The sequence below is a fragment of the Gracilinanus agilis genome, chromosome 4 (genome assembly GCF_016433145.1).
Source record: "Gracilinanus agilis isolate LMUSP501 chromosome 4, AgileGrace, whole genome shotgun sequence".
In the NCBI taxonomy this organism is placed as follows: Eukaryota; Metazoa; Chordata; class Mammalia; order Didelphimorphia; family Didelphidae; genus Gracilinanus; species Gracilinanus agilis.
This window is the reverse complement of record NC_058133.1, coordinates 315,716,194-315,742,173: the sequence shown is the minus strand read 5'-3', so window position 1 is coordinate 315,742,173 and position 25,980 is coordinate 315,716,194. Positions and strand designations below refer to the sequence as shown.

General features: G+C 37.9%; 1 protein-coding gene across 1 annotated transcript in view; it reads right to left on the bottom strand.

The window, feature by feature from the left end:
- SENP6 (SUMO specific peptidase 6) overlaps positions 1-17,813 on the bottom strand; it is a 92,872-nt gene extending 75,059 nt beyond the window's left edge. The window contains 2 exon segments of the mRNA XM_044676118.1: positions 11,365-11,415; positions 17,758-17,813. Coding sequence (XP_044532053.1) covers positions 11,365-11,395 — 31 coding nt within the window. The 5' untranslated portion in view covers positions 11,396-11,415; positions 17,758-17,813.
- Positions 17,814-25,980: the final 8,167 nt, after the last annotated feature.

Below are 25,980 nucleotides of genomic sequence, written 5' to 3'. Positions count from 1 at the left end.
CCATTCATAAGAACTCCAGAATGTACAAAATATTTGTGAATAAATGTATAAAATACTTGGGAATATAACTACCAAGCCCACAAAGAAAGATATACGCACATTTATATATACATTCAAGTACAAAATACTCTACAAAAACAAATAACTGAAGAAAATTAATTGCTACCAGATAATAAAGATGATTCTACTACTCAAATTAGTCACTTAGTACCAAACCTATTAAGCTTCCAGGAACTTATTTTATAGGACTAGAAAATTTTTAAGGAAATTCATCTCAAAAAAAAAAATAAATAAAAATAAAATCAAGACTTATAAGGGGAAAACCGAAAAATAAATAAATATATAAGCAAGTAAATAAATAAATAAATGAAATTGTTAGGGAGGCTAGCAGTACCAGATCTCAAATTTTACCACAAAGGAATAATCATCAAAACTCAAACTCTTTGGTATTGGCAAAAAGAAAAAAATTAATCAGTGGAACAGATCAGGTATATAATGTACAGAAATAAATTAGCATTGTACCATAGTGCTAAATAAAACTTGGACTCCTAACTACTAAGGCTTTACTATTCATTAAAGACTACTAGGAAAACTGGCAGAAATTAGGTTTAGAATATCTCACACAATATACCAAAGCAATTTCCAATTAGATACATAAATTAGATATAAAGTGATATGCATAAACAAATTAAGATAGCAAGGAGGCATATAACTTGTACACATGGACGGAAGTATACGTGACTGAACAACAGATTATTACAGAAGATAAAATATACAATTTTATGTAGTAATTAGTGAGAAAAAAATGGTTGAATTATTCAAATTCCAACTCCGTAACCATTAGGCTGGAATCAATGACCATATTTTCATAATTTTAACTTAGAATAGTATGAACTTGAATATATGCAACCACTTAACAGAATTCATTCATTATTCACTAATGAGACCTAGTAATAGATAAAATTTAAAAAGCTTTTGAACAAAAAATTAAGGCAAAATTAAAAAGGGAAATCATTAATTGTGGGAAAAAAATATTTTCATCAAGTTTTTCTCATAAAGGTCTGGCACCAAAAATAGACAGAGATCCAATTCAACTAGGATATGAACAAGGAAGTCTCAAAAGAAGACTGGCAAACTATAAATAAGCATAAGAAAAATGCTTCAAATTACTAAGTTAGAAAAATACATATTAAAGTAACGCTAAAATCTTACCTCACAGCTTTCAGACTAATAGAGATGACAAAAGGAAAATGACAGTAGTTAAAGGGACTGAAGGAAGACAAACTCATTAATCAGTGGAACTATGAAATGGCCAAGCCATTTGGGAAAGCAATTTGGAACTCAACCTAAAAAGGAGGCCAATGGCTAGATCAAAGAGTACATGGTAAGTATTAAGGAGTAAGAATACTGGAAAGATAGGAGGGGACTCTAGGTTAATGAAGGGCTTTAAACTTCCAAGAGAATTTTATATTCAATCTTGGAGGCAATAGGGAGCTCCTTAAGATTACTAAGAAGGAAGGTGACAAGGTGACAAGGAAAAACACACATGAGGAAATTCATGAGTGGCTGAATGAAAGATGCCTTGGAGTTTGGAGAGACTTGAAGTAGCCATACACTTCAACAGTCTAGTTATGAAGTGGAAGGCCTACACCAGGGTGGTAGCTAAATTAAGTCAGGAGGAAAGGGAAGAGGTCTAAGAAGTGAAATCTATAGGCCTTGGTAACAACTTTAATATGGGGTAGGGGAGAAGGGGATAGTGAAAAATTAAGGATAACTCCTAGGTTGAGGGACTGGATGTTGTTGCTCTTGAAGGAAATAGGCCAGATGGGAAGGGGAAGGGGGGCAGTTTAAGGAGAAAGAGAATGAGTTCTATTTTGGACATGTTGAGTTTAAGATATCTACTAGACATCAAATTTGGAATGTTTGCAAGGCAGTTGAAGATGCAAGACTAGAACACAGCAGAAGTTGGGATAGGATAGGTAGATTTAAGTCTCCATCATAGAAATGGCAATTAAATCCACAGGAGCCAATAAGATTACCAAGTGAAAAAGAGTAGACAGGCAAGAGGAGGCTAGGACAAGAACGCTGTAGGACACCTAAGGTTAGAACTAGGGAGATAAGAATCCAGTAAAGGAGACTGAAAAGGAAGAATAGTATTCCGAAAATCTGGAGATAAAAGCCCATCTAGGAAGAAAAGGTGGTTAAACAGTGTCTGAAGAGAGCTCAAGAAAGATGAGGATTGAGAAATGGCCATTGTGGGTTACAGAGTAGCTGGGTGGCACAATGGATAGAGCATCAGATCTGAAGATGGGAGGACCTGGATTCAAATATGGCCTCAGACACTTCTTAACTGTGTGACTCTGGACAAGTCATTTAACCCCAACTGCCTATGTCTTAGAACTGATATTAAGACAGAAGATAAGGGTTTCAGAGAGAGATGAGAGAGATTGAAATCATTAATAACTCTAGAGTGTACCTTTGGTGGAATGATAAAGGAGAAAACTAATTTCAGTGGATTAAGAGCCAGGTCCAGGTCCTGGGTTCAAATTTGACTCAGATACTTTCTAGCTGTATTAACTTGGACAAGTTACACTCCCACTGCCTAGCCCTTACCACTTTTCTGCCTTGGAACCATTATACAGTATTGATTCTAAGATGGAAGGTTATGGGTTTAAAAAAAATTCTAGAGGGAAAGAACATAAAATATGTAACTAGGAGAAAATATTCAAAATAAAAATTTTAAAAAAATTCTATGCATACTCCTTGATCCAGCAAAGCCACTACTAGGTTTGTACCCTTAAAGACATAATGGAAAATGTTTGTACAAAGATATTCATAGCCGTGCTCTTTGTGGTGGCAAAAAATTGGAAAATGAGGGGTTATCCCTCAAATGGGGAATGGCTGAACAAACTGTGGTATATGATGGTGATGGAATGCTATTGTGCTTTAAGGAATGATGAAATGGAGGATTTCCATATGAACTGGGAAGAACCTTCAGTAACTGATGCAGAGTAAAATGAGCAGAACTAGGAGGACATCATACACAGAAAATGAAACATTGTGGAATAATCCAATGTAATGGACTTTGCTAATACAAGACAATCTCAAGGGCCTTATGAGAAAGAATTCTATCTACATCAAGAGAAAGAACTGTGGGAGTAGAAACATGGAAGAAAAACAAATGACTTATTATTTGTTTATATGAATGTATGATTTGGGGTTTTGGTTTTAAAAGATTGCTCTATTGCAAAAATAATATGGAAGCAGGTATAATTAACAACATTTATATAACCCAGTGGAAGTGCTTATTGGATCTGGGAGTGGGGGGTAGGATAGAGGGGAGGGGAAGAAAATGAAATATGTAAACATGGAAAAACATTTTTTAAATTAAGAAAAAATTCTAAGGTTACTATCTCACATCTACCAGTATGGCAAAGTTGACAAAAAAGGAAAATGACAGGTGCTGAAGTGGATACATTGATGCATTGTAGGTAGAATCTGTTCAGCCATTGTGGAAAGCAAAGCCCCAAAAGCTATTAAACTGTGCATATCCTTTCAGCCAGTGATACCACTATTAGAACTATACCTCGAAGAGATTGAAGATAGAAGAAATGGGCATATATGAACAAAAGTACTTGTGGCAACTTTTTGTGGTAATAAATTGGATACTAATGAGGGTCCATAAACAGGGAATGACTGAACAAGTTATGGTATACGAATATGAAAGAATACTACTGTGCTATATGAAATGATAAAGGGTATGGTTTCAAAGAAACCAAGAAGACTTACATGAACTGACACAAAGTCAGCAGAATCAGGAGAAAGATTTATACAATAACATTGTAAAGACAATCAACTTTGACTTTAAAACTCTGATCAACACATCCAACCACAATCCCAAAAGTCATGATGAAACATGCTGTACACATCCAAAGAGAAAACTGATGGATTCGAGAGTGCAAAATGAAACATATTTTTTTTAAACTTTTTGACATGTCTAATGGGAGAATTTGTTTTGCATGACTTTAAATATTTGTAATTTTAAAAAATCTTAATGATGAGTAGACAGGGGAATAAGGAACAAAAATCAAAATAAAATTTAGTTTTTAAAACAAAGTGGCTTTGTAACTGAAGGGATGTCCATCAATCAGGGAATGGCTAAATAAGTTATAGTTTTATAATTGTCATGGAATACTATTGTACCATGTGAAATGATGAAAAAAATGAGTTCAGGAAAACTGGAAAGATTTATATGAACTGATGCAAAGTGAAGTAAGCAGAACCTAGAGAACACTGTATTTGGTTAACAGAAATACTGATCAATGATCAACTGTGAAGAATCACTATTATCAGCAATGCAAGATTCCAAGATAATTCCAAGGGACTAAAGATGAAAAATGCTAACACAGTCCAAGAAGGAACTGTTGCAGTCTGATTGTTGATCAAAGTATTCCATTTTTCATTTTATTTCTTTCATGAGTTTTTTCTTATATGTGCTTTCTATGTCTTCTTTCATGGCACAAAGAAAATGGAAATATATATATATTCTATATCAGACTATTTAATGCCTGGGGGGGGGAAGGGGACAGAATCTGAATCACAAAATAGATAACAATTGTTAAAAATTGTTTCTATAGTATTTTTTTTAAAGAGGTGGCATGGTAGATAAGAGCACTAGGACTAGAGTCAGAAAGATCTGAATTCAAATTAGGCCTAAGACACTAGCAGAGTGACCCTAGGCAAGCCACTTAAACCAAACTGTCTAGCCCTTACTACTCTTCTGTCTTGATGACAGGCCATGAGAACAGACAGTTCCCCACTTATGGACAAAGCCTTTCTCATAATGCTATTAAATGCATAAAACAAAATAAAGTATGAAGGATCATAAAAGAAACCAATTATATTGAAATGAAGTTATCAAAATATTTTGAAAAACAACTTAACTGAACTTGGGTTAAGAGTCTCTGACTTCTATATTTTCATGATTCCACCTCAAATCTGTGCATATTTCACTGATAAGGTTTTCTTTTCTAAATATATAAGGAACTAATTTAAACCTATTTAAAGAAGAATAATCACTCCCAAAATCAATAGATAAGAACAAGGAGTTTGAGAACTATAAAAAAAAAAAATCACTCAAATATGCATATATAGTCAATCCTCAACATTCACAAGCTTAACTTTAGTGATTCTTAAGAATTACTTGCATCGGGGCAGCTGGGTAGCTCAGTGGAGTGAGAGTCAGGCCTAGAGACAGGAGGTCCTAGGTTCAAACCCGGCCTCAGCCACTTCCCAGCTGTGTGACCCTGCGCAAATCACTTGACCCCCATTGCCCACCCTTACCAATCTTCCACCTATGAGACAATACACCAAAGTACAAGGGTTTAAAAAAAAAAAAAAAGAATTACTTGCATCTATGTGAAATGGAGAAAAAAAGTGGTGAGAAATACTTAATTTTATGGAAGGGCTGGCATCCTATTAGACCCTTCACAGGTCCTGTTCACCACCCTTACCTTAGTAAAGAGGTTCCAAGCATTTGTGATGCATTTTCATTGTTTACCTTTAAAACTCAAGTTTTGTATTGCAATTATGTCCTCAAAGCATAGGGCAAACCCTTAGGCCTCTAGGCCCAACCAGCAAAGTCAGTGGACCAAGGAACCAATACACAGAAGTTAAGGGTTTTAAAAAAAAAAACAAAACTATCAAAAGTAATAGTTTCATACACATGTTAAAACGAGTGGAAATGCGCATCGGCCAGGGGGAGGGGGAGGGGTAAAGGGGGGGAAAGTAGGAGCATGAATCATGTAACCATGTTAACTTTTCTAAAAAATGAATATTAATAAATGTTTAAAATTTTTTTTAAGATTGGTAAGGGTGGGCAATGGGGGTCAAGTGACTTGCCCAGGGTCACACAGCTGGAAAGTGGCTGAGGCCGGGTTTGAACCTAGGACCTCCTGTCTCTACTCCACTGAGCTACCCAGCTGCCCAATTAAAAATTTTTTTTTTAAAAAGTAATAGTTTCATAAATAATCTTATTCTTTGTAAACTGAAATGTACATGTTTGTTAAGTTCATTTAAAAACTAATATAAAAGATACAGATCAAAAGACATATAGATATATAGAAAGAAAATAAAAAGGCAAATTTAGAATCTGGTAGCCCAGTCATACATACTAAGTTTTAAACAAATGCTCAAGTGATTGACCTATTTCTCTTCTGGACAGGCCAACCAGGAATCTAACAGTTGTGAATAAGATAAATCTTGGTGGATGGAGGCCTCTGGTCTACTGATGCAGCAAGACTCTTACTTTTGTATGGGCTACAGCCATCAACTTAATAGGGTACTAAGGATACCATTGGAAGTCCCATTGACCCGCCTCCCAGTCAGCCTAGATCACCAATTTTCCAGTAACTTCTGATAATCTCATTAAAGGTATAATTAGCCAAAACAAACAAAAATAATTATCAAGCTTGGCTTCAAATGAGACAATTGAGAAATCATTATCCCACTTCTTTGCAAAGGTAGAAAACTATACTTAAGGAAAATTCCCCCTCTCCTCTTTTATTATTATTTGTAAGGGGTATTATTTGTTGATGGTCTTTGGGAAGAGAAATGGAAGGAATATTATAGGAAGGTAAATTTTGTTTTCATCTGTTGTCTGTGCCTTGCATAGTGACCAATATGTAGTGGGCATTCAATAACTACTTGTTGGACTGAATTTTCTCTTTGAAGTGCATCACAGGATTTTTCTGGTAAGCCTATTATTTTTCTATGTTTTTTCTTAAATAATTATTTAAATATTTCCTCAAAGCCAAAATGTGTGTGTAATATCAAATTGAAGAAGGAAATCTAAGCAGGATTACCCTTCATTTATGTAAGTGGTCTCTCATCTTTATAAATTCCTTGAGAGTGAATGCCATATCTTATACCAGGGTTTAAGAAATCCCATCAAGTTATTTAGTAAATTAGTTTAGTAAATTAGTAAATTTAGTTATTGCCATTAAGTTATTTATACAATTAAATCATAGAACCGAAGAGCTGGAATTCAATCTTATCATCCCCAAATACATAAATATAATTTTCTGAAATTACACTTTACTGTCACTTGAAAAGAGCCAATAATCCTTTATAGTAGGATTGGTGAACCTTTAATTGTGAGACCTCCCATTGCGGGAGAAAGTGCTTGCTTTGGGCGGCTGGACAGAGAGGTAAGGAATGAAAAAATGCTAGGAAGAGGGGAAACAAGTAGCTTCCTGAGTGAGTGCTTGCTCTGCAAGTGTGCTTCATCTTCCCCAACACTGTAACACCTGGTACAAGCAATATTGGGGGCTAGTCTTGGAACTTTCTCTATGTGCTCTAGCTATTCCAGTCCACATTAGAGCTCTCCCTACCCAGGGGTGGAGAGCTATCAGTTTATAACCCAGAAAAATCTTGATTAGATTCTGAGCTTTTCCCAGATCTTCCTGATTTTTATTAGCATTATAGAGAACTAAGGACAAATTCTGTGAATATATTGTCTTTCCTGCTGCTTTGATGAAGTTATAAGGGAAAGATTTTGAATCTGTACTTTCAGTGTAAGAAAACTCCTACAAATGCAGATCAATAACTGTTCAGCAACTTAAAGAGACTCAGCATGCTGCCAGGGTCACTAGGGAGATAAGTAACTTTCAAAGATCAAACAGCCAGTATGAGTCAGAACTGGTATTTAGATCCAAGTCCTGACTCTAAACCACCTCCCCACCAACTATATATAGTACAGTGAACTTAAGCTATTGTCCCAATTAACTTTTTAGCTTTTATTCTAAGGTATTCTAAATAAAGCATCATTTATTTTCACAAACAGAATTGACTATATTTTGCCAATTGTAACAATTAAAATTGATTGCCAATAAATGTAAGAGTTAAAAAATGAGATTGTAGTCTCCATTTATAAAATAATTAATCCTTGTCAAAATAGCTGTTAGTAGCTTTTAACAATTTAGTTTAATATAAATATAGTAAAAGAGAGAAAGATAGGAAAGAAGTAAAAAGTACTGTCTAGCTAGATACCCTATAACTGCTATCAAAAGAAGTGTGGCTCACCACCCAGCAAGGGCTCCCTCCAGTCCCGATCTACACAAGGAGTCACAGTAGTCTCTTCAGCCAAAAGTCTCAGTGGTGTCTTCAGCAAGGGTTCCACCAATGCAAGCCTCTTCTTCCTTCAGCTCTAGTCACTCCCAGGAGAAAAGTGACTCCAAAAAGCCAAGGAATCAATCCACAATTCTCTCTCAAAAGACCAGGAATGAATGAATCTTCTTTTGGGTCTCATCTTTTATACCCCCTTTTCCAAGTCACTTCCTATCTCTACACCTCTTCACAGGAACCAATCACAGTCTTTCAATTTGCCTAGTACTACCGTCATACTTTCCTCTTTATTTCTGCCTTAGAAAGCTATAGTAATATATTAAATAACAATAGTGACAATGAGCAATCTTGCTTCGCTTCTGATCTAACTGGGAAGTTCCCAGTGTTTCATCACTATAAAGAATGTTAGTACTTGGTTTTACATAAATAAATCTTAAGAACATGTTAAAGCAAGGTTCTTTTGTTCCCATGTTTCAGTATTTAACATTTTATATTTTATTAAAGACTTTTCTGCATCTATCATTATAATCACGTGTTTTCAGTTTTTCCATTAATATGGTTAATGCCAGTTGATTTTCTAATTTTGAACTTTCCTTACATTGTTGCTATGAATCCAACTTGGTCACAATGAATCATTTTTTGGTTAAGCTGTTATAATTGCTTTGCTGGTATATTATTTATCATATCAATATTCAATAGTGATATTGGACTGTAATTTCTGATTTGGGAAACGAGCCACCTTTGTTTAGTAGATGGTCTTGTTCCTCTATATTTAAAAAGTTTATGTAGGATCATACAATGGCAAGTGTTATATGTGGAGTCAGATGGCTTGGGTTCAAATCCAGGATACTATTTTCTAACTATAACTTTGGGCAAGTCAACACTCTTGAGTCTCAAATGTCCTCATCTGTAAAAAGTTAGACTATTTGACTTTATGGGGTTCTTTCCAACTGCTCATCTATGATATTGTTAATTTTACTTTAAATGTTTGATAAAATTCATTTATAAAATAATTTAGACATGTCTATCTATGTGTAGCTGTTTTCAATTTCCCTCAGACCAAAATAAATGTAAAATAAGTGAATAAAAGAGGTATAATGAGGATTTCTTTAGTGTATGGGGTTATACTAGATAGTTGCTGAGGTTCCTTTTAACCCTCAACTTTTAGTATCTGTGAATTAGATGAATGATACAATGTGTAACTATGATGGCTACAACCTGGCCTGTTTAAAAAACTTTCAACACTAAAAAATGGGAAACGGATAAAAGAATAAATACTGACTAGAGACAATTACCATTTCCTAAGGAAATTTAACTGATATAAGTCAAACACTGCAGTAAGATCTGAAATAATATTAGCAAGTGAGTTATTATTGATACTCTTGTGAAGTTAAGAAATATGGCGATCAAGCTACCATCCACAAATTAATTTAGAATATAAACTTATTTGTAAAAGTTTACAGAGGACAATAAAAGATTAAGAAATAATGATTTCATAAAGGTGGCAGGAAAAAACAAGTCAACAGAAAGGATGGAAATCCAATGCCAGATCATATCCAGGGCACTTCAATTTGAAACTAGGAAGAATGGCAAATAGATGAAAAATGATAAAGATATTACAAACATAAACCTTTCTCCTCATCAGAAAGATGAACCACTACCTTGGTCCTGATGTACCTGATGGAAATAATAACAACTAACATTTAGATATCCACGATTATATTTGAGTCCAATGACAAAGCATAAGGTAGGTATAACAGGTAAAATAATCCCCATTTTACAAATGGGGAAACTAAGGCTCAGAATAACTAAGTAAATTGGCCATGGTCATGTTGCTGGTGTCAGAAGTAGGATTTGCACCTAAATTTCCGACTCCCAGTTCAACTCTTTTCACTAAGCCACACTGTCTCCTGAGAAAATAAATTAATCTTTTAAGGAATTAGAAATAGGTCAAAAGAAAATAAAGGAAGAACAGCTATGAATACCCAAAGAAGGTCCATGCTGGAAGTTAACAATTTTGAGTTAGTTTTTTCCCCCCCTGTTGTTCCACTACACTTGTTCTTTTTCTTTATTATAAGGATATAATAAAATACCTGGAAAGGAAACCTCAGGTCATTTAACCAAACCTCAATCATTTTACAAATATGGAAACCTGAGTCTCAGAGAGGTAAAGTGACTGAATTTGCTTCCTATCCATTTGACCTTTCTTTTCTTTTCTTTTCTTTTTTTAAATAAAAACCCTTACCTTCCGTCTTGGAGTCAATACTGTGCATTGGCTCCAAGGCAGAAGAGTGGTTAAGGGCTAGGTAATGGGGGTTAAGTGACTTGCCCAGGGTCACACAGCTGGGAAGTATCTGAGGCTAGATTTGAACCTAGGACTTCTCATCTCCAGGTCTGGCTCTCAAACCACTGAGTTACCCAGCTGCTCCCCATTTAACCTTTCTATAAGTTTAATTGTTTTTCTATGCTTTCAGTCATATCTGACCCCCTCAGTGAACCCATTTGGGGTTTTCTTAGCAAAGACACTGAAGAGAGGCTGGCCATTCCCTTCTCCAGCTCATTTTATAGATAAGGCAAACAGGGTTAAGTGACTTGCCCAGGTTCATAGAGCTAGTAAGTGCCTGAGGCCAAATTTTAACTTAGGAAGATGAATCTTCCTCATTCCAGACCAGCCACTCCATCCACTGGGCCACCTAGCTGCCCTCTTCTACAAGATACTGTGTTTTCCTCATCTGTAAAACAGGGACAAGACTTTGCCTATCTTACATCATTGTTATGGGGATTATTAGGTGAGATAGTGTACCATGCAAATGTAATGTGGTAGAAGTGGAATTAATATATAACTGATGACTAAAAGATTTTAAGGTTCTTGGATCCATTAAATTCCAGCAGTCTAGTCAGCTTAATCCGCCTTTACATGAATATGTGACTTCATCTCTGTAAGCAGTTGTCATTCCTTCAGATCACAACTTATTTATGCCTTTTTACCCTGTGAGATTCTTCTTGACCATGTTCTCGAATAGAGCCTTTAGAGAGGATCTATCCAAGGTGCTGGAGGCCCTCCTCTAGATCTTTTACATTTAGTGAATGCTGCATATGGTTATTCATCTATATTCCCCCTGTTGCCACATGACCAACAAATTGTCTTTTTTCCAATCATACATTTCCTTAATGATTTCCCTTGGAATACTGGTTTGAGATTATTGAAAGCACCATGCAATTTCTCAAATGCATTCTAACCTGTTCTTTTCCTATTTAATTCAGCTCTCATCGTCCATGTAAGTACTGATCCTGGAAAAAAAAACAAAACACCACACTATTGCAACTTTTAACTGAGTAGCATTTCAGTAAATTTATTTCATTAAGTCACTATATGGAAGTTAATGACAATGGTTGACTATAATTCACTTTACCCTCCTTTAGTTGACAGTCTTATATTTCAACTCTTGTTAAAGTTTATTTTTTGGATAAGGAAAAATAATGCAGAAAAAATTTAGTCAACCCAGGCTTGTCCTGACTTAGTCACAAACTTCCTATGTGAAATCAAGAATGCAATATAACCTGTACCTCAATTTCTATAGCTACCAAGTATCAAGAGACTCAAACAAGATGTATGAGTTAGCAGAAATTAGGAGGCAGCATGAAAAAGAATGTCCTGCTATAGTAATTTACCAAAGAAACTTAGGAGATGAAGACAAAAGAGTGGACACTGAAGAATGCAGTAAAGAATTTGAAGGGAGCTGAAAATATAATAGTAAGAGTATATAATCTATAAGTTGGATATGCAGAATATAGCTTCCACCCTTCAGATGAAAGTTTTCTAGTGAGGCTATTTTTCTAGTGAATATAACTGCATCATGGTGCAACAGAAAGAACTCAAATTCAATGTGAATTCAGCCACTACTTTTCTGTTAGGTGGATCACTCTATATTTCTCAGTTTCCACATACATAAAAAAAAGTGAGACATTAACTATAAGGTCCCTTTCAACTCTAAATACCATTCTTAGAAAGATAATATGTGGTAGAGATGTAGTTACCAACTAAAATGAGAGAAAAACAATGATAAAGGCTTGCAATGATTCAAATTTCTAGATGCAAAGAATATGAGGTACAACACTTCAGATTGGCAAGGAAATTGGACTAATTTTCCAAAACAGATAATAAGGAAAGAAAACACCAGTTGCTGGGAAATTTTTCTAGGTTACTCTGAGCAGGTCAAAGATTTTAAAAACTATTCATTTTCTTCTGGAATGAAAGGCAATGAGACATTGTGATTTAATCAAAAAGATTAAAGATATCATGAAGTTAGTTATTTTATAATCTTAGTCAAAGTAGACTGGTCTAGCGGTAAAAGCTAGGAATATATATGTGAAATAAAACAGCAGATTTAAGTTTAACCATCTGCATGGTGCCTTTCATTTAAATACAAGGTTTTAGCTAGCATAAGAGGCAAAGTTCAAGGAATCACTTAAGTGAAATCACAGAATTTAACAGCAGGAAAAGACAAGAGGACTATCAGTCCAACCCATACCTAAGAAGAATTTACTTCATCTCAAATAGGATAAATGCTTGTCCAGTCTTGAAGATCTCTGAATAGAGTAAATCCATTACCTCCTCAATCAGACTATTATATATACTCTGAGATAACTCTTATCTGTCCAAAAATTCTTCTTTGAGTCAAGTCTAAATCTTATTGCTCCTTTTTGTTGGGGGGGAGGAGGGAAGAGTTCAATTTCTCTTCTATATGATAGCCTTCCAACAACTTTAAAACAAGGAAAACTCCATGAAGAGTGCTGACACTGACAGGAAATGGTAGTCCTAGACAGGAACATAAAAAGTGCTTGATAAATGCTTATTGATTTGTCTTGATATGGAATCAAGCAAACAACCAAAATCAGAGCTGGACAGAAGTGATATTTGATGCCTAAAAGGGCCTTAGGGTTGGAAAAAAGAATAGTTGACATTTACATAGTACTATAGTGTTTTCAAAGTAGTTCACATAATATTTCATTTTATCCTTATAAAAATCCTGAAAGATACTGTAAGTAGCTTACCCAAAGAGCAGTGATGGCTAACCTTTTAAAGACCATGCCCTACCACCCCAGACCTCCTGCCACTCTCCCCTACTCCCTTACCCCAGGCAGCGAAGGAAGAAGTTGGGCTACTGAGCAAAGGGATGGGTGAAGTGAAAAAAATGTCCTCAGTGTGGTGGAGAGGGGGAAGGGAGCAGCTTCCCCAAGTCTTCTGCCTTTCTTATCAACTCTGGTGGGTGACAGCTCCTGTGCCCACAAGAGAGGGATCTGCATACTCTTTTTGGTATGTGTGCCATTGGTTTGCCATCACGGCCATAGAGGAAACCAAGGCTCCATAAGGGTTAAATGACTCATAAATGGTCAAAAAATGTATTAATGTCATAGCTGGGATCAAATCCAATTACTTCTGACTCTTTGGCCAGAATTCTCAGAATGATTGCTGCCTTTCTTTCAAAAAGCACAAGGAGTCAGATAAAACTGATTCAAAAACAGTTTCTGAGTTAGAATTAAGGATAAGATGTAATTAATATAAATTTCCCAAGATCAAGAACAATCTGGAAGTTACAAAGACTATTTCCAGACCCAGAATTTGTCAGCAGTATACATATGGCTGAATAAATCTTTTTACTCTTATGGGTCAGTTTCCTCATTTGTAAAATAAAGGTGATATTAGGAGGTCAATGCAGAGCCTTCAGGTACAGATCGATGACACTCTGGCCTGAACATTCCCAAAGGAAAGACCAAGTAGAAGAAGACTGTTGATTGCCTAGATTTCTACATGTATCTGAATTGAAAACTTATAAAGTCTGTCTAATAATGTGTATGTCTGGAATAAGCAATACAGAAAGATGATGATCTGAGTTCAAACTGAAGAGAAAAATTGGTTGGATTGCTTTTGGGAAATTGCAAAATTCTCCTACAGATCCCACAAACATTGTCAAAGCAAAGATCCATCTTTTCAATACTAACATACATTTTTACTATTGTTATTGAGTGGAAGTGAGATATGAAACACTACTTCCACTAAAAATCTGAGTCACATAGAAAGTAATGAAGAGGTGTGTGGTAGATATGAGCCCACTGTAATACATAACTGATGAAGGACTCTAAAGAACCAAAGTTGAGGACATCAAGGAATTGTATGACAAGAAGAGAAAATGGCCTGGTAAACCGACCAGAGTAAGGGAATACAAGTGTATAGCCAGAGTTCCACTACTCCAATGTTGAGAGAAATCAGCCTGGCCTGAATGGGTTGTAATGATCTTTTGAAAAGATCTTTGGAAACAATGAGTTCAGATTCCAATATATGAGTATAAGGGAGTAAGATTCTTTCAGAGTGTGAAATTCTAATTACATCACCAAAAAAGACAGGCAAGCCTGAGGAAGAAGCAATTAAAGAGGAAACAAAAGTATGCTTCAAGATGCTAAACTAAATTGATCAGGTAACATCCATTCAGAGGAATATACGGAAATGAACTGGGCTTTTACAGGACAGAAATTATTTCAGGAATTAATGGAGGGAAGGCGATTAGAGGGTGGCATGGAGCTAAGACAGAGGCAGTTGTAACTGCAGAATCAGCTGTGGCTTGGTGGTTAAGCACACTGAGTCTGTAGTCAAGAAGACATGAGTTCAAACCCAGTCTCAGATAGTTCCTAACTGTGTGACCCTGAGCAAGTCACTTAATCTCTGATAGCCTGACAAAAGGATCCACCAGATTCACTGAAGAAGGAAATAGCAAACCATTCCAGTATCCTTTGCCAAGAAAATCCTATGGATAGCCATGGTCCATGGGGTCACAGACAGAGTCAAGACAAGACTAAGGAAATGAACAACAATAAAGTTAAGGTAACATGGTAATGGAATTGGAGTTAAGAGTAAGTACCCAGCTCTATCACTTAGATGTGTGACCTTGAACAAGTATCTTTCTTTCATGACTTCAGTCTTCACTGGCAAAATGGAAAAGCTGGTCTAAATGACTTGAGTTTCCTTCCAGCTCTAAACATATGATTCCATAATAAAGAACAGTTAAAGCAAGATGCAATTTCTGTGAGAAAAAGGAAACAAAAGTATGTATACTTCAGAATATCTTTATTTGGGGCCATAAAGAACAAAAAGAGGGGGATTAGAAAGTTAAGAGAGGAAAGGACAAAGAGGAAAAGGACAATAGGCCCCATACAGAAGGCTCCCAAGAACATCAACAAGTAGAATTAAAGAAAAGGGAAGGAAGAGGCAAGGACCTCTAGATAGCATAGAACCAGATGTAAATAGTACTAACCCAAAGGAATCAACAGAGGAAGAATTCAAATGAAATGAAGAATAAGAAGAATCCAAAAGATAATTTTAGGATACTATTAACATGATCTTAAAAAGTATGGGACTATTTTAATAATTTCCTTCTACCCTAGCTATTTCACTTAGAAAGTTTCCAAGGTATCTATACTTGGAAAAGGAGGGGAAAAGATTGAGGAAATTTATTACAACTGTAACTATCAATAATGCAACTTTATAAACTTCCATTTTTATGATAGCCAATAAGCATACAATTCTTATCACATGTGTATACAGCATATAAAAATATTTGAAATTTGAAAGTTTGCTTTTCAGTCTCTAATCCCATTTGGTCATCCAGTGATTGTCCCCTGATTGTCATTCCTTGGGTTTCTCCACCAAGTAATACCTACTTTATTTCATATCTCAATGTTACAAGAATGAGATGAGATGATGAAGTACTTTATAAAAAGGCTATAAAAATTTTAATATTCTTCAATGTCAGCAGTTCCAATAAGGCCCAGTGTATAAAGATGTGGTGAAACTAATTCCATATCAAATGTATAAGTGCTTAGCATAATGCCTGGCACTTAATATTCTCTCCTTCCCCTTTTTTCTACTCACTCAAAGGTGATAATATCAAGTAGGCTAAGAAAGAAGCTAAAGCTAACACCTAATGTGAAATTAAAATGATCATCAATAATTCCTTTAGATTTTTTAATTTGTCATAATTCTAAGTTTCTTACTTATTTCTGCCTTTAACATGAACATTCACATCTTGAATAATCTATGTCAGTTATCTTCATAGAATCTATTAATATCTACAGAACCCTGCTGTCCAGTAAAGCATAAAATTTCAATACTGCTGTCTCAAGGTACAGCATAAAACTATCATTCAAGTCTCTAATCACAAAAACACCATAATGAGCATATAGCAAAGACTTAAGAGACAAAACTTGGCCAACATTCAGATCTCTTGATTAGTAACCAACTTGACCAAAAAACATCTTAGAAAAAACTAAATTAAGAAAATTCATTAGCTTTCTCTAAACCCTTACTATGAAACTGAAGATATTTTCATTACTCTTCTAAAGGTTAATAATAATCTACCATGATTCAATTCTGACTTGACAAACTAAAAATCTAATGTTGAATTGAAGTCAAGTTTTAAAAAAAAGGTTCAAAAATGATGTCTTCTCCCCTCACATCCTCAAATACTTAAAAATATCTCCCCTTATTTAAATTTAAATGGACACTTTGGTTTAAAAACCATTGTTAATGATGGGCTCAGCAAATAAAAACAAAATACAACAAAATCATATGAATCATGAAGTTGACTTTCAATGTTTTTTTTAACCAATGGGGAAAGAAAACTATCTCATCTAAAAGTTATCAGTGTAAACCAAATTATCTAAGTAAAACACTAAGTACCATTTTCTGTCACTTAGCCCATAGATACAATGAATTTAGTTTGAAGGTGACTATAAAAAACGAGAATGTTTATTTTTAATAAATGTTTTCCTGTACTTACTGTAGGTATTTTTTTCTCATGGTAACCAACTTAAATGTAAAAGTACAGCCAGTTTGTTATGGAGACTTTTGCTAGTTATTTTCTAACAGTATTCTGTTGCCTCCATCCCTTCTCATTTAAGGAAGCATTTAATTAAAAAATGTAAAACAAACATTTCACAAAGAAACGAAGCAGGGCTGAAGCACGAGAGCAAACAAACAAAAAAAAATCCCATTTTGCCAAAACAATTCACCTCTCCCCTCCCCCACCTTTCAACAACTACCCTCCAGCACAACCCAAACACTACGAAACTTTCCATCAAAAACAAAGCAAACCAGAAAACCAGTCCCACCCCACCCTCCCTCAAGCCGGTGGTCCACCCTAAAGATGAAACTTCATTGCCAAAGGTTTCTCTCCAAGTCTCTAACCTCACATCGCCCCCAAATCGAACAGAGCCTTCTCTAGCTAGTCCTACCGCTCCACCCAGCAGCCAGGCTGTACGTCCCTTCCCCTCCCCCAGGCCTCGCTGGCCTTCCAGGGGGGCTGCAGGCCCGAGCCCAGATCCCCGAGCCCAGTAGGCTCCTCAATGTCCCATTCTGGGCCTACCTCGCCCTCCCAACACATTTCCTCAAGAGGCAGGAATTGAGCTCGGGAAAGGATGGGAGCTGAAGCGGAGGGTGGCATTCCCAGGCCCGGGCCCCTGGAGGCCACGTTTCCCTTCCAACTTCCCCGCGCCCACACACCACACAAACACACACACGCACTGACACACAGACACAAATTCACATACGCATTCACACACAGACACACTTACACCCACCTTCCAGAAAGCGGCCATCCCGAGCAGCGCTGCCGGGGCCGCCGCCGCTGCCGCCGCCGGCCGCCATGTTCCTCTTCCTCCTCCTCCTCCTCCTCCTCCTCCACCACCACCACCACCACCAGCACCACTGCCGCCGCCACGGCCACAGTCTCCTCCTTACTCCATCATCGTCTTCACCGCCGCCGCGCCGAACAGGAGTGGGGAAAAGGCCGCGCCACCCGGCAGTGCAGCAGCCACGTCGCAGGTCCCGGCCCGACCACTCAGCCCCACCACCGGTTCCTACACCTCCACAGTCCGGCTAAGCTGAGGCGACCAACGCACCGTCCTCGGGAGATGTGTTCTGTGACCTGGGCCCCGGCCCCGACAGCGGGTGGTGCTATAGCACCCAGGCCTGGCTTGGCTCCGGCTTCCACCGCGCCCGACCCCGCCGGAAAAGCCCCCTTTCCTCGGCCCCAGGCGAGCGCCCCGGGGAGGCGAAGACCGCGAGAGCAGCGCGCGCTCGGGCCGGGAGATTCGTCTGTGCCCTTAGGCCGGCCAGTAAAATGGCCACAGCGGCGGCAGGAGTAGCAGCTGCGCTGAGGTGGCGAAAGCTACGTGCTCCCCTCAGTCGCCCCCCAGCCCTGGCCCCTCGCTCAGGCCTCTAAGCCACCGCCCGCTGACTACTGGCTCTCCCCGCCTGGTTACAATGCATCAACTCCGGCCTCTTGGGCAGTCCATGTGGGCAGGGGTGGAGGCGGGGTGGGTTTCGTCTCGGGCGGCTGCTCCTCCCCCACAGGCCCGGGCCGGGGCTTCCGCCTCCCTCAGATGCAGCAGTGAACACCTCCGCCGCTGGCTGCTTCCGCAGCAGCGCCAGCACCGGCTCCGACTAAGAAAGGAAGGGAGGGAGGGAAAGGAGGAGGGAGGCCCCGCGCGCTGGCCGCCCAGGCCTCACGGCGCAGCTGCCTCGAGAGCCCCCCGAGCTCCGCGCTTCCGGCCGCCGCGTGGGCAGCTGCTGCTCGGAAGAGCTCTTGGGCTGGGGAGGCGGGGAGTGCTGGTTCCCCAGCTCTCCGCAGTCAGTATCTTTTTAAGAATCTAAGGACCGTAGCGGGTGGGTAGAATAATGTATTTCTCTTAGTGACGGAGGAAAAAAGGCCAAGGTTACAAAGTGTTTGGGGAAGACAGCGTGGTGTAGGGAACAGCTGTTGGAATGGTTGGGACCTAGCTTTCTACCACTTACCTGTGGAACCCTGTGGGCAAGTCTCTCCACCTCCCTGGGTCTCTGTGCCATCAATCGTAAAATGAAAAGAACCCGCTGATCTCCTATGATCACTGTTTCTAACGGGGGTTTGATATTCGGAAGCACCTTAACCCTCAAAGATTAGGTTATTATTTAAATGAAGGGGAAAGAATCCTAATACATTAATCATTTGAGAGTTTTCTGTTAGACTCAGCTTTTTATAGAGGTATAGAGAGAGCGTTCTTGCTCTAGCCTGTTTCACTTAGAGGTCGCCTCACCTCCCACATATTCAATTATCTCTTAACCTGTCAGTTCTCTGATCTATTTATCTAGCTCTAACCTCTCAGTTGTTCTCGAGTATCACATCTCCCATTGTCTATTGGACATCTTAAACTAAATACCCCATAGATAACTTCAATGTGAAATCCAAAGCTGAACTCATTATCTTTTCTCCCCAAATTCTCCCAGATTCCTTAACGTAACCAACCACCCACTTCCCAGGCGCTCAGTCTCACAACCTTAACCCTTCACTTCTCTCACACTCCCATGTCCAATTAGTAGCCAAGTCCTATCTTCTACTTTCTGTCTTCAAAAGATCTCGTATATATATCAATCTTTTCTCAGCTGACACTCATCCCTCTAGTGGAGACCTTCTTTGGATTGACCTCCCTGCCATAATTCACTCTCTACTCCAGTCCATCTTATATTCCATTGTAAAACTGATCTCATAATATCAAGCCTGATCTTGTTCCTCCACCTCATTCTGTCAATTCCAGTGGTTTCTTCTGGTCCCCAGGATCACTGGATATCCTCTATTTGACTTTTTAAAGCTCTCTATACCCTTGAATCTTCCTACCTTATTCCCTCACCCTTATGCTTTCTTTTTTAATCTTACCTTTTATTTTAGAATCCATTCCAAGGCAGAAGAGCTGGTAGGGCTAGGTGATTGGGGTTGTGACTTACCAGGTTCATACAGCTAGGAAGTATCTGAGACCATATTTGAACCCCAGACTCATCCATCTCCAGACCTGGCTATCCACTGAGCCACCTAGTTGCCTTACCAATATACTCTTGTATCCAATAAAATACCTTGATGTTCCATTTCTTGACTCCATGTGTTGTTTTTTCTGTTAGTTTCCCCTGGCTGTCTTTCATGCCTGGAGTTCTCTTCCCTCCTCACTTCTGCCTCCTGGCTTCCTTAGAGTTTCAGCTAAATTCTCATCTTTTGCTAGAAGCCTTTCCAAATTCTCCTTAATCTTGATACTTTCCCTTTGTGAATTATCTATTCTCTATATATTACATATATATTTTTAAATGTACAAAGCACAGTTTTCATCACACTTAAGATGTATTGTGGATGAAAGATTAGAATTACACAAATTTCTGCACCAAAGAATGTGAAAGCTAAGTAAAGTTATGAAAGATAATCTTCATATGCATCTTTCTTGTACATAGTTGTTTGGGTGATGTCTCCACATTAGAGTATGAACTTGGTGAGAACAAGGACTGTATTTGGCTTTCTTTTGTTTCCCAGAATTTAGTATGTGCTTAGACTTATCCCTGCTATGTAATGAGTTCTTAATAAATACTCGTTGATTTGACTGAACTAAAGCTTTAACTGTTTTATTGCTATGTCACTGCTTTAAAAAAAATAAAGCTTTGAAACACTTTATTGCAATTTCTATCTCTGACACACAATAATCCTGACCCATTTTTGCAGATGAGGAAACTAAGGTGGTTTATCTCTCCTCACTCCATCCCTAGACAGCATATATCTGAAGTAGGTTTAGAAGGCCTGCTATCATCTCCTAAGTCCAGCCCTAGATCACACTGTTATCGAGTGGTTACAAGCAAGGCTTCAATTTATTAGACACCTACATGAGAAGAGTGTGTGGATGCTGTAATGAATAGGAGAGATAGCCTTGAAATCACTAAGACTTGAATTCATGTCCTTCTAGACTAGTTTTATTTGCACCAGGCAGCCAAAACAATAAAAAGGAATTGCTAGTTTTTACTGATGATGAGTTCCCTAAATTATTCATACCACAAGTCCAGCTTTCTTCTTCACCCTAAAAAACACAATTTTCATCACACTTAAGATATGTGGGGTATTAGACATTATAATTACACAGACTTCTACACCAAAGAGTGTGAAAGCTAAATTAAGTTACAAAAGAAATGTTATGGAAATTCAAGAAAGGAAGAGAGCAGCTTGATGGAGGAAGTAGTGGTTCCATACTTTAAAGAACAGGCAGAAATCCCTTATGGGATAGGAGATCACATAAACAAAAGTGAAAAAGAACAAGATGGCATTCCAACTACTTGGAAGAGAATATAAAAGGAAATAAGGCTAAAAAGGATAGCTTAGAGCCAAAATTATAGTGTCAGAAATGGAAGACCCTTAATTATCTAATACAGTTAACTCATTCTGCAGATGAAGAAAATGAAGTCTAGTGAGGGTTATTCATCAGAATTACAGTTAATAACGATTTAAACTTGTATCTTTTTTCAATGTATGCCAATTTGCTTTTAAGAAAATAATTTTGAAAGAAATACACAGCCCAAAAAAACAAACACCTATGTTAACTTTAATGTAATACCTATGTTAACTTTAATGTACAATACATCCTGTTCTTTATCTTTCAATTTCTCCCTTCTGCTACTCCCCACCCACCAAGAAATAAAATAAAATAAAAATTCCTCAACCTGTCTTCCAACTCACACCAGTGTTTCTCCTCCTGTTCAGTGTTCTCTATCCCAGTCCCACCCCACCCATGTCCATGAACCGTATGTCCCTTCTCTCCACAGGTGAGCTGCCCCCTTCCTGCCTCCCTTCCTCTCTTCCCCAATTCCCCAAAACTCTGTATTAAGTAAAAATTGTTTTACATAGAGGTCTGTAAAACAATTCACTTATGTAAAGCAAGAATTGTCAGTATTATGGTGCCATCAACAATAAAGTAACATCTCAAGAAGAGAAATAGTTTTGGAGGAGAAAGAAAGATAGTGGCTTTGTTTTGGTACATTTTGAATCTGAGATGTTGATAAAAGATCTTCAGACAGAGGTAACCAGACAATTGGAATGAAGAGTTTTGAGTCCTGCTTCTAACATTTAATTAGCAGTGTAATCATAGAGAATACTCTCAACCTCTATAAGACTGTTTTCTCTCCTGTACAATGGGGTTAATTGTACTATCTACCTCATAAAGATGATATAAGGAAAATGTTTTATAAACATTAAAGTACTATACAGATTTGAGTTTGCATTATTGTAGAGGGTCCAGGAAATTCAAATTCATGGATTTTTAGATATATTCTTTAGGTATAGGTTTGTCCTTTTTGCTCCAAGTTTTAATTTCCTAAATTTGAAACTCATTGATGTTACAGGAGTTATTAACTAACTGCCTATTGGACATTTCAAACTAGAATGTCCCATGGGCATTCCTAACTCAACATATCCAAAACAAACCTCTATCTTTCCCCACAAATGTACAAAATTTCCAAGACTTCTCTTATCAACATATTCTTGACATGTAATCCTAACTCTTTACTTTCTCTCATTTCCCACATTTAATCAATTGCCAAATTGTGCCATTTCTATCTCCCCAACATCTGTCCCTTGTGTCCCTTTTTTCTATTCATCTAGCTACTATTTTATTTCAGACCCTCATTGCCTCCTGCAACAGCCTTCTAATTAAAGCCTCCCCTTTTCAAATCTCTCTATCCAATCCATCTTCCACATAACTGATTAACTGATTATCATTAAAAATATTTATAGCTGCTCTTTTTGTGGTGGCAAAGAATTGGAAACTAAAGGGATGCCCCTCAATTGGGGAATGGCTGAACAAATTGTGGTATATGATAGTGATAGAATATTATTGTGCAGTAAGGAATGGGGAATAGGATGATTTCAGAAAGAGCTGGAAAGACCTACATGAAATGATTCGGAATGAAATAAGCAGAACCAGGAGAACATTATATATATAGTAATTGCAATACTGTGGAAATATCGAATGTAATAGACTTTGCTGCTAACAGCTATACAATGATCCAGGACAATTCTGAGGACTTAATGGAAAAAAAAAATGCTATCATCCTCCAAATAAAGAACTGTTGGAATAAAAATGCAGATAAAAACATATGCTTTATCACTTGTTTATTTGGGTACATGTTTTGGGGTTTTGGTTCTATAAGATTATCTGCTTACAAAAATGAATAATATGGAGATATATTTTGGATGATAATGCATATATAATGCAGATTGAATTGCTGGGGAGGGAAGAAGGGAAGAAGGGAGTGAGATAATATGGATCACATAACTTTGGAAAATGTATATGGAAATTTTTTGTTAAAATAAACTTTTTTAATTAAAAAAGCACTATAACATACACAGTCTCTGGGGAGAGTAAGTTCGAATTTGAAGTGAGATAGTAGAGAGGTACATGTTAAGAGGACTCTTTATAACCAAACCCTACCTCTGGATTCCTGTTTCTTCCTTCCTTCCTTCCTTCCTTCCTTCCTTCCTTCCTTCCTTCCTTCCTTCCTTCCTTCCTTCCTTCCTTTCTTTCTTTCTTTCTTTCTTTCTTTCTTTCTTTCTTTCTTTCTTTCTTTCTTTCTTTCTTTCTTTCAATCCTTACCTTCCATCTTGGAATCAATACTGTGTTTTGCTTCCAAGGCAGAAGAGTGGTAAGGGCTAGGCAATGGAGGTTAAGTGACCTGCCCAGAGTCACATAGCTGGGAAGAGTCTAAGGCCATTTTCGGACCCAGGACCTCCAGTCTCTGGACTTGACTCTCAATCCACTGAGCTATCTAGCTGCCCCCTTGACTCCTGTTTTTGAAAATCTCTTTTCTCTTTTGTGGAACCCTCGTGAAGATCCCTTTACAAGTAGCTCTCTTCTTGGCTTTGAGGACTAGTGCCTTCCTAGATTCTATACCCTATACTTCTCTCCATCACAATGGGTCACAACCCCTGAAGCTGTTGCTGAATATAGTTAATAATTTCTCTAGCCATTTCACTGCATTTGAGCTACTGCCACTTCCTCTGATGGATGATAGAACTTTTAGAGCTATTAAAAGGATATTGCCTACATATATTTCTCAAGGTTGCTGCTTGGTCAACTCCTTACTGCTGTTGCTACTGCTTTCAGTGGACTCTGCTATTGATGCCAGTTGCCACTGGGACCTCTAATGGTACTCCTTGATCTCCCAAACCTGCAAGGTTTCCTGAACATTCCCTTCTTGGAATACTTGTTTGTCCAAAGTCAGGGGAGAGCTCATGCCAAAAAAAATGGAGACATCACATGCAGACTCATAGTGGCTGAGAAAGAAAGTAACTACCCTTTCTCTACCTGGCAGCTCAAAACAGTCCCCTTTACCTAAAACTACCAAATAAAAGCAACTGAGGGGTGGGCAGGCTATCACTCCTCTATGCACACTCAATTCTGATTCAGCACCTTTTGAATCATTGGTTTTTCTAACTCCATAGCCCATTAGAAGTTTTTTCATCAATACCTAGTACCAGTTCCTTGGCTATTCATGGCAAGAAAGCAGCCCTCAGAATATTTTCACATTATCATTTGTACTAAAAATGTGTAGAGAATATGTCTATGGAGACATGTGGGACTTGAGAGACATGACATTTCTATTGAGCTCTTCCCTAAAGAAGATTTATCTGGAGTATAATTCTGGGTACCACATGTTAAAAAGGGCTTTGATAAATTGAAGAACATCCCAGATTAAAGCAATAAGGAGAGTGAAGGGCTCAGATTCATGCTATAATAGGAATGGCTGGAGGAATGAATGAATTTAAAGCATTTAGTTGAGCAATTTTTACCTGATGCATTTAAGGGCTGGGATTGAACATAAAAAAAGAGTGCCCTTCCCAGACCTTTGAGAGTATGGTTAAAAGGGTTTCAGAAGATGGGGTTCAGATGATATAATCTCAATTCTGACTATGTTATCAACAGTCAATTAGAAGAATACACATCTATGTTGCCTGAGATTTTGCTCTGTCATTTTGCTGATGGTTATAAAAGATCCAGTCAGCCCTCACTCAATGTCTTTGGTCAGAGAGGCCATTGACCCAAAATATTGGTTACCACTTGCCTAATTAATAAATTATGTTCAGAACTGTGTGAGATAAAAAATGATGACTAGTGTCCCACTCACTCAAATGAACAAAACCTAGAATCAGAATGTAGGAGTAAAATGAGGCAGTTGTTTATTCCCTTCATAAAAGAGATTACTTTAATGATAGACTAAGAAGTGCCGACTGACCAGGCAGCAAATGGGCAATATATAAAAGTTCCCAACACAAGGCTCCTTCCTGCTCCCCTGTCAGGGCCCCACACTGGGCCCTGACCCACAATCTAAAACACCTGTGACTGGGTTGTAGCTTCTTCCAACTCAGCTCAGATGAGGTAAGGGGAGCAACCACCATATTTATTGCCCTTTCTTCAACAGTCTCCCTCCCAAACTTGTCACAAAGTCCTCAATCAAAAAAAAGGTAACAAACTAGTCTTTGTAAGCTGAATTCTGTCTCACTCAATTCTGTCTCACACAAGAACTTTTGTCTCTCAGTTTACCTTAATTTTCAAATGTAACATTGGGAAATATTTAACTAAATAAGTAAATGTACAATAAAACAGATAATGGTATTTTGTGTTTTTCTAAGTAAATATGTAGCCTTCAGAGATCCTTATAAATGGTTTAGCACCCAGTTTCTATTTTAGTTTGAGCTCATTACTCTAGAACAGTGATGACAAACCTATGGCATGAGTGTCAGTGATGGCATGAGGAGCACTCTCTGTAGCCATTCAGCTACCCACACTCCTTCCCACTCCCAGTCCCCCATTCCCAAAGTTCATTACTAGAAAGGCAGAGGGATTAGGGTAGAACTGCTTCCCTCCCCTTCTCTACCATGTCTGATAACATTTTTTCACATCACCCATCCCTTTGTCCACAAGCCCAATGGAAGTGCTTTCTCTCTCCCTTGTGTGGGATAAGGGGTG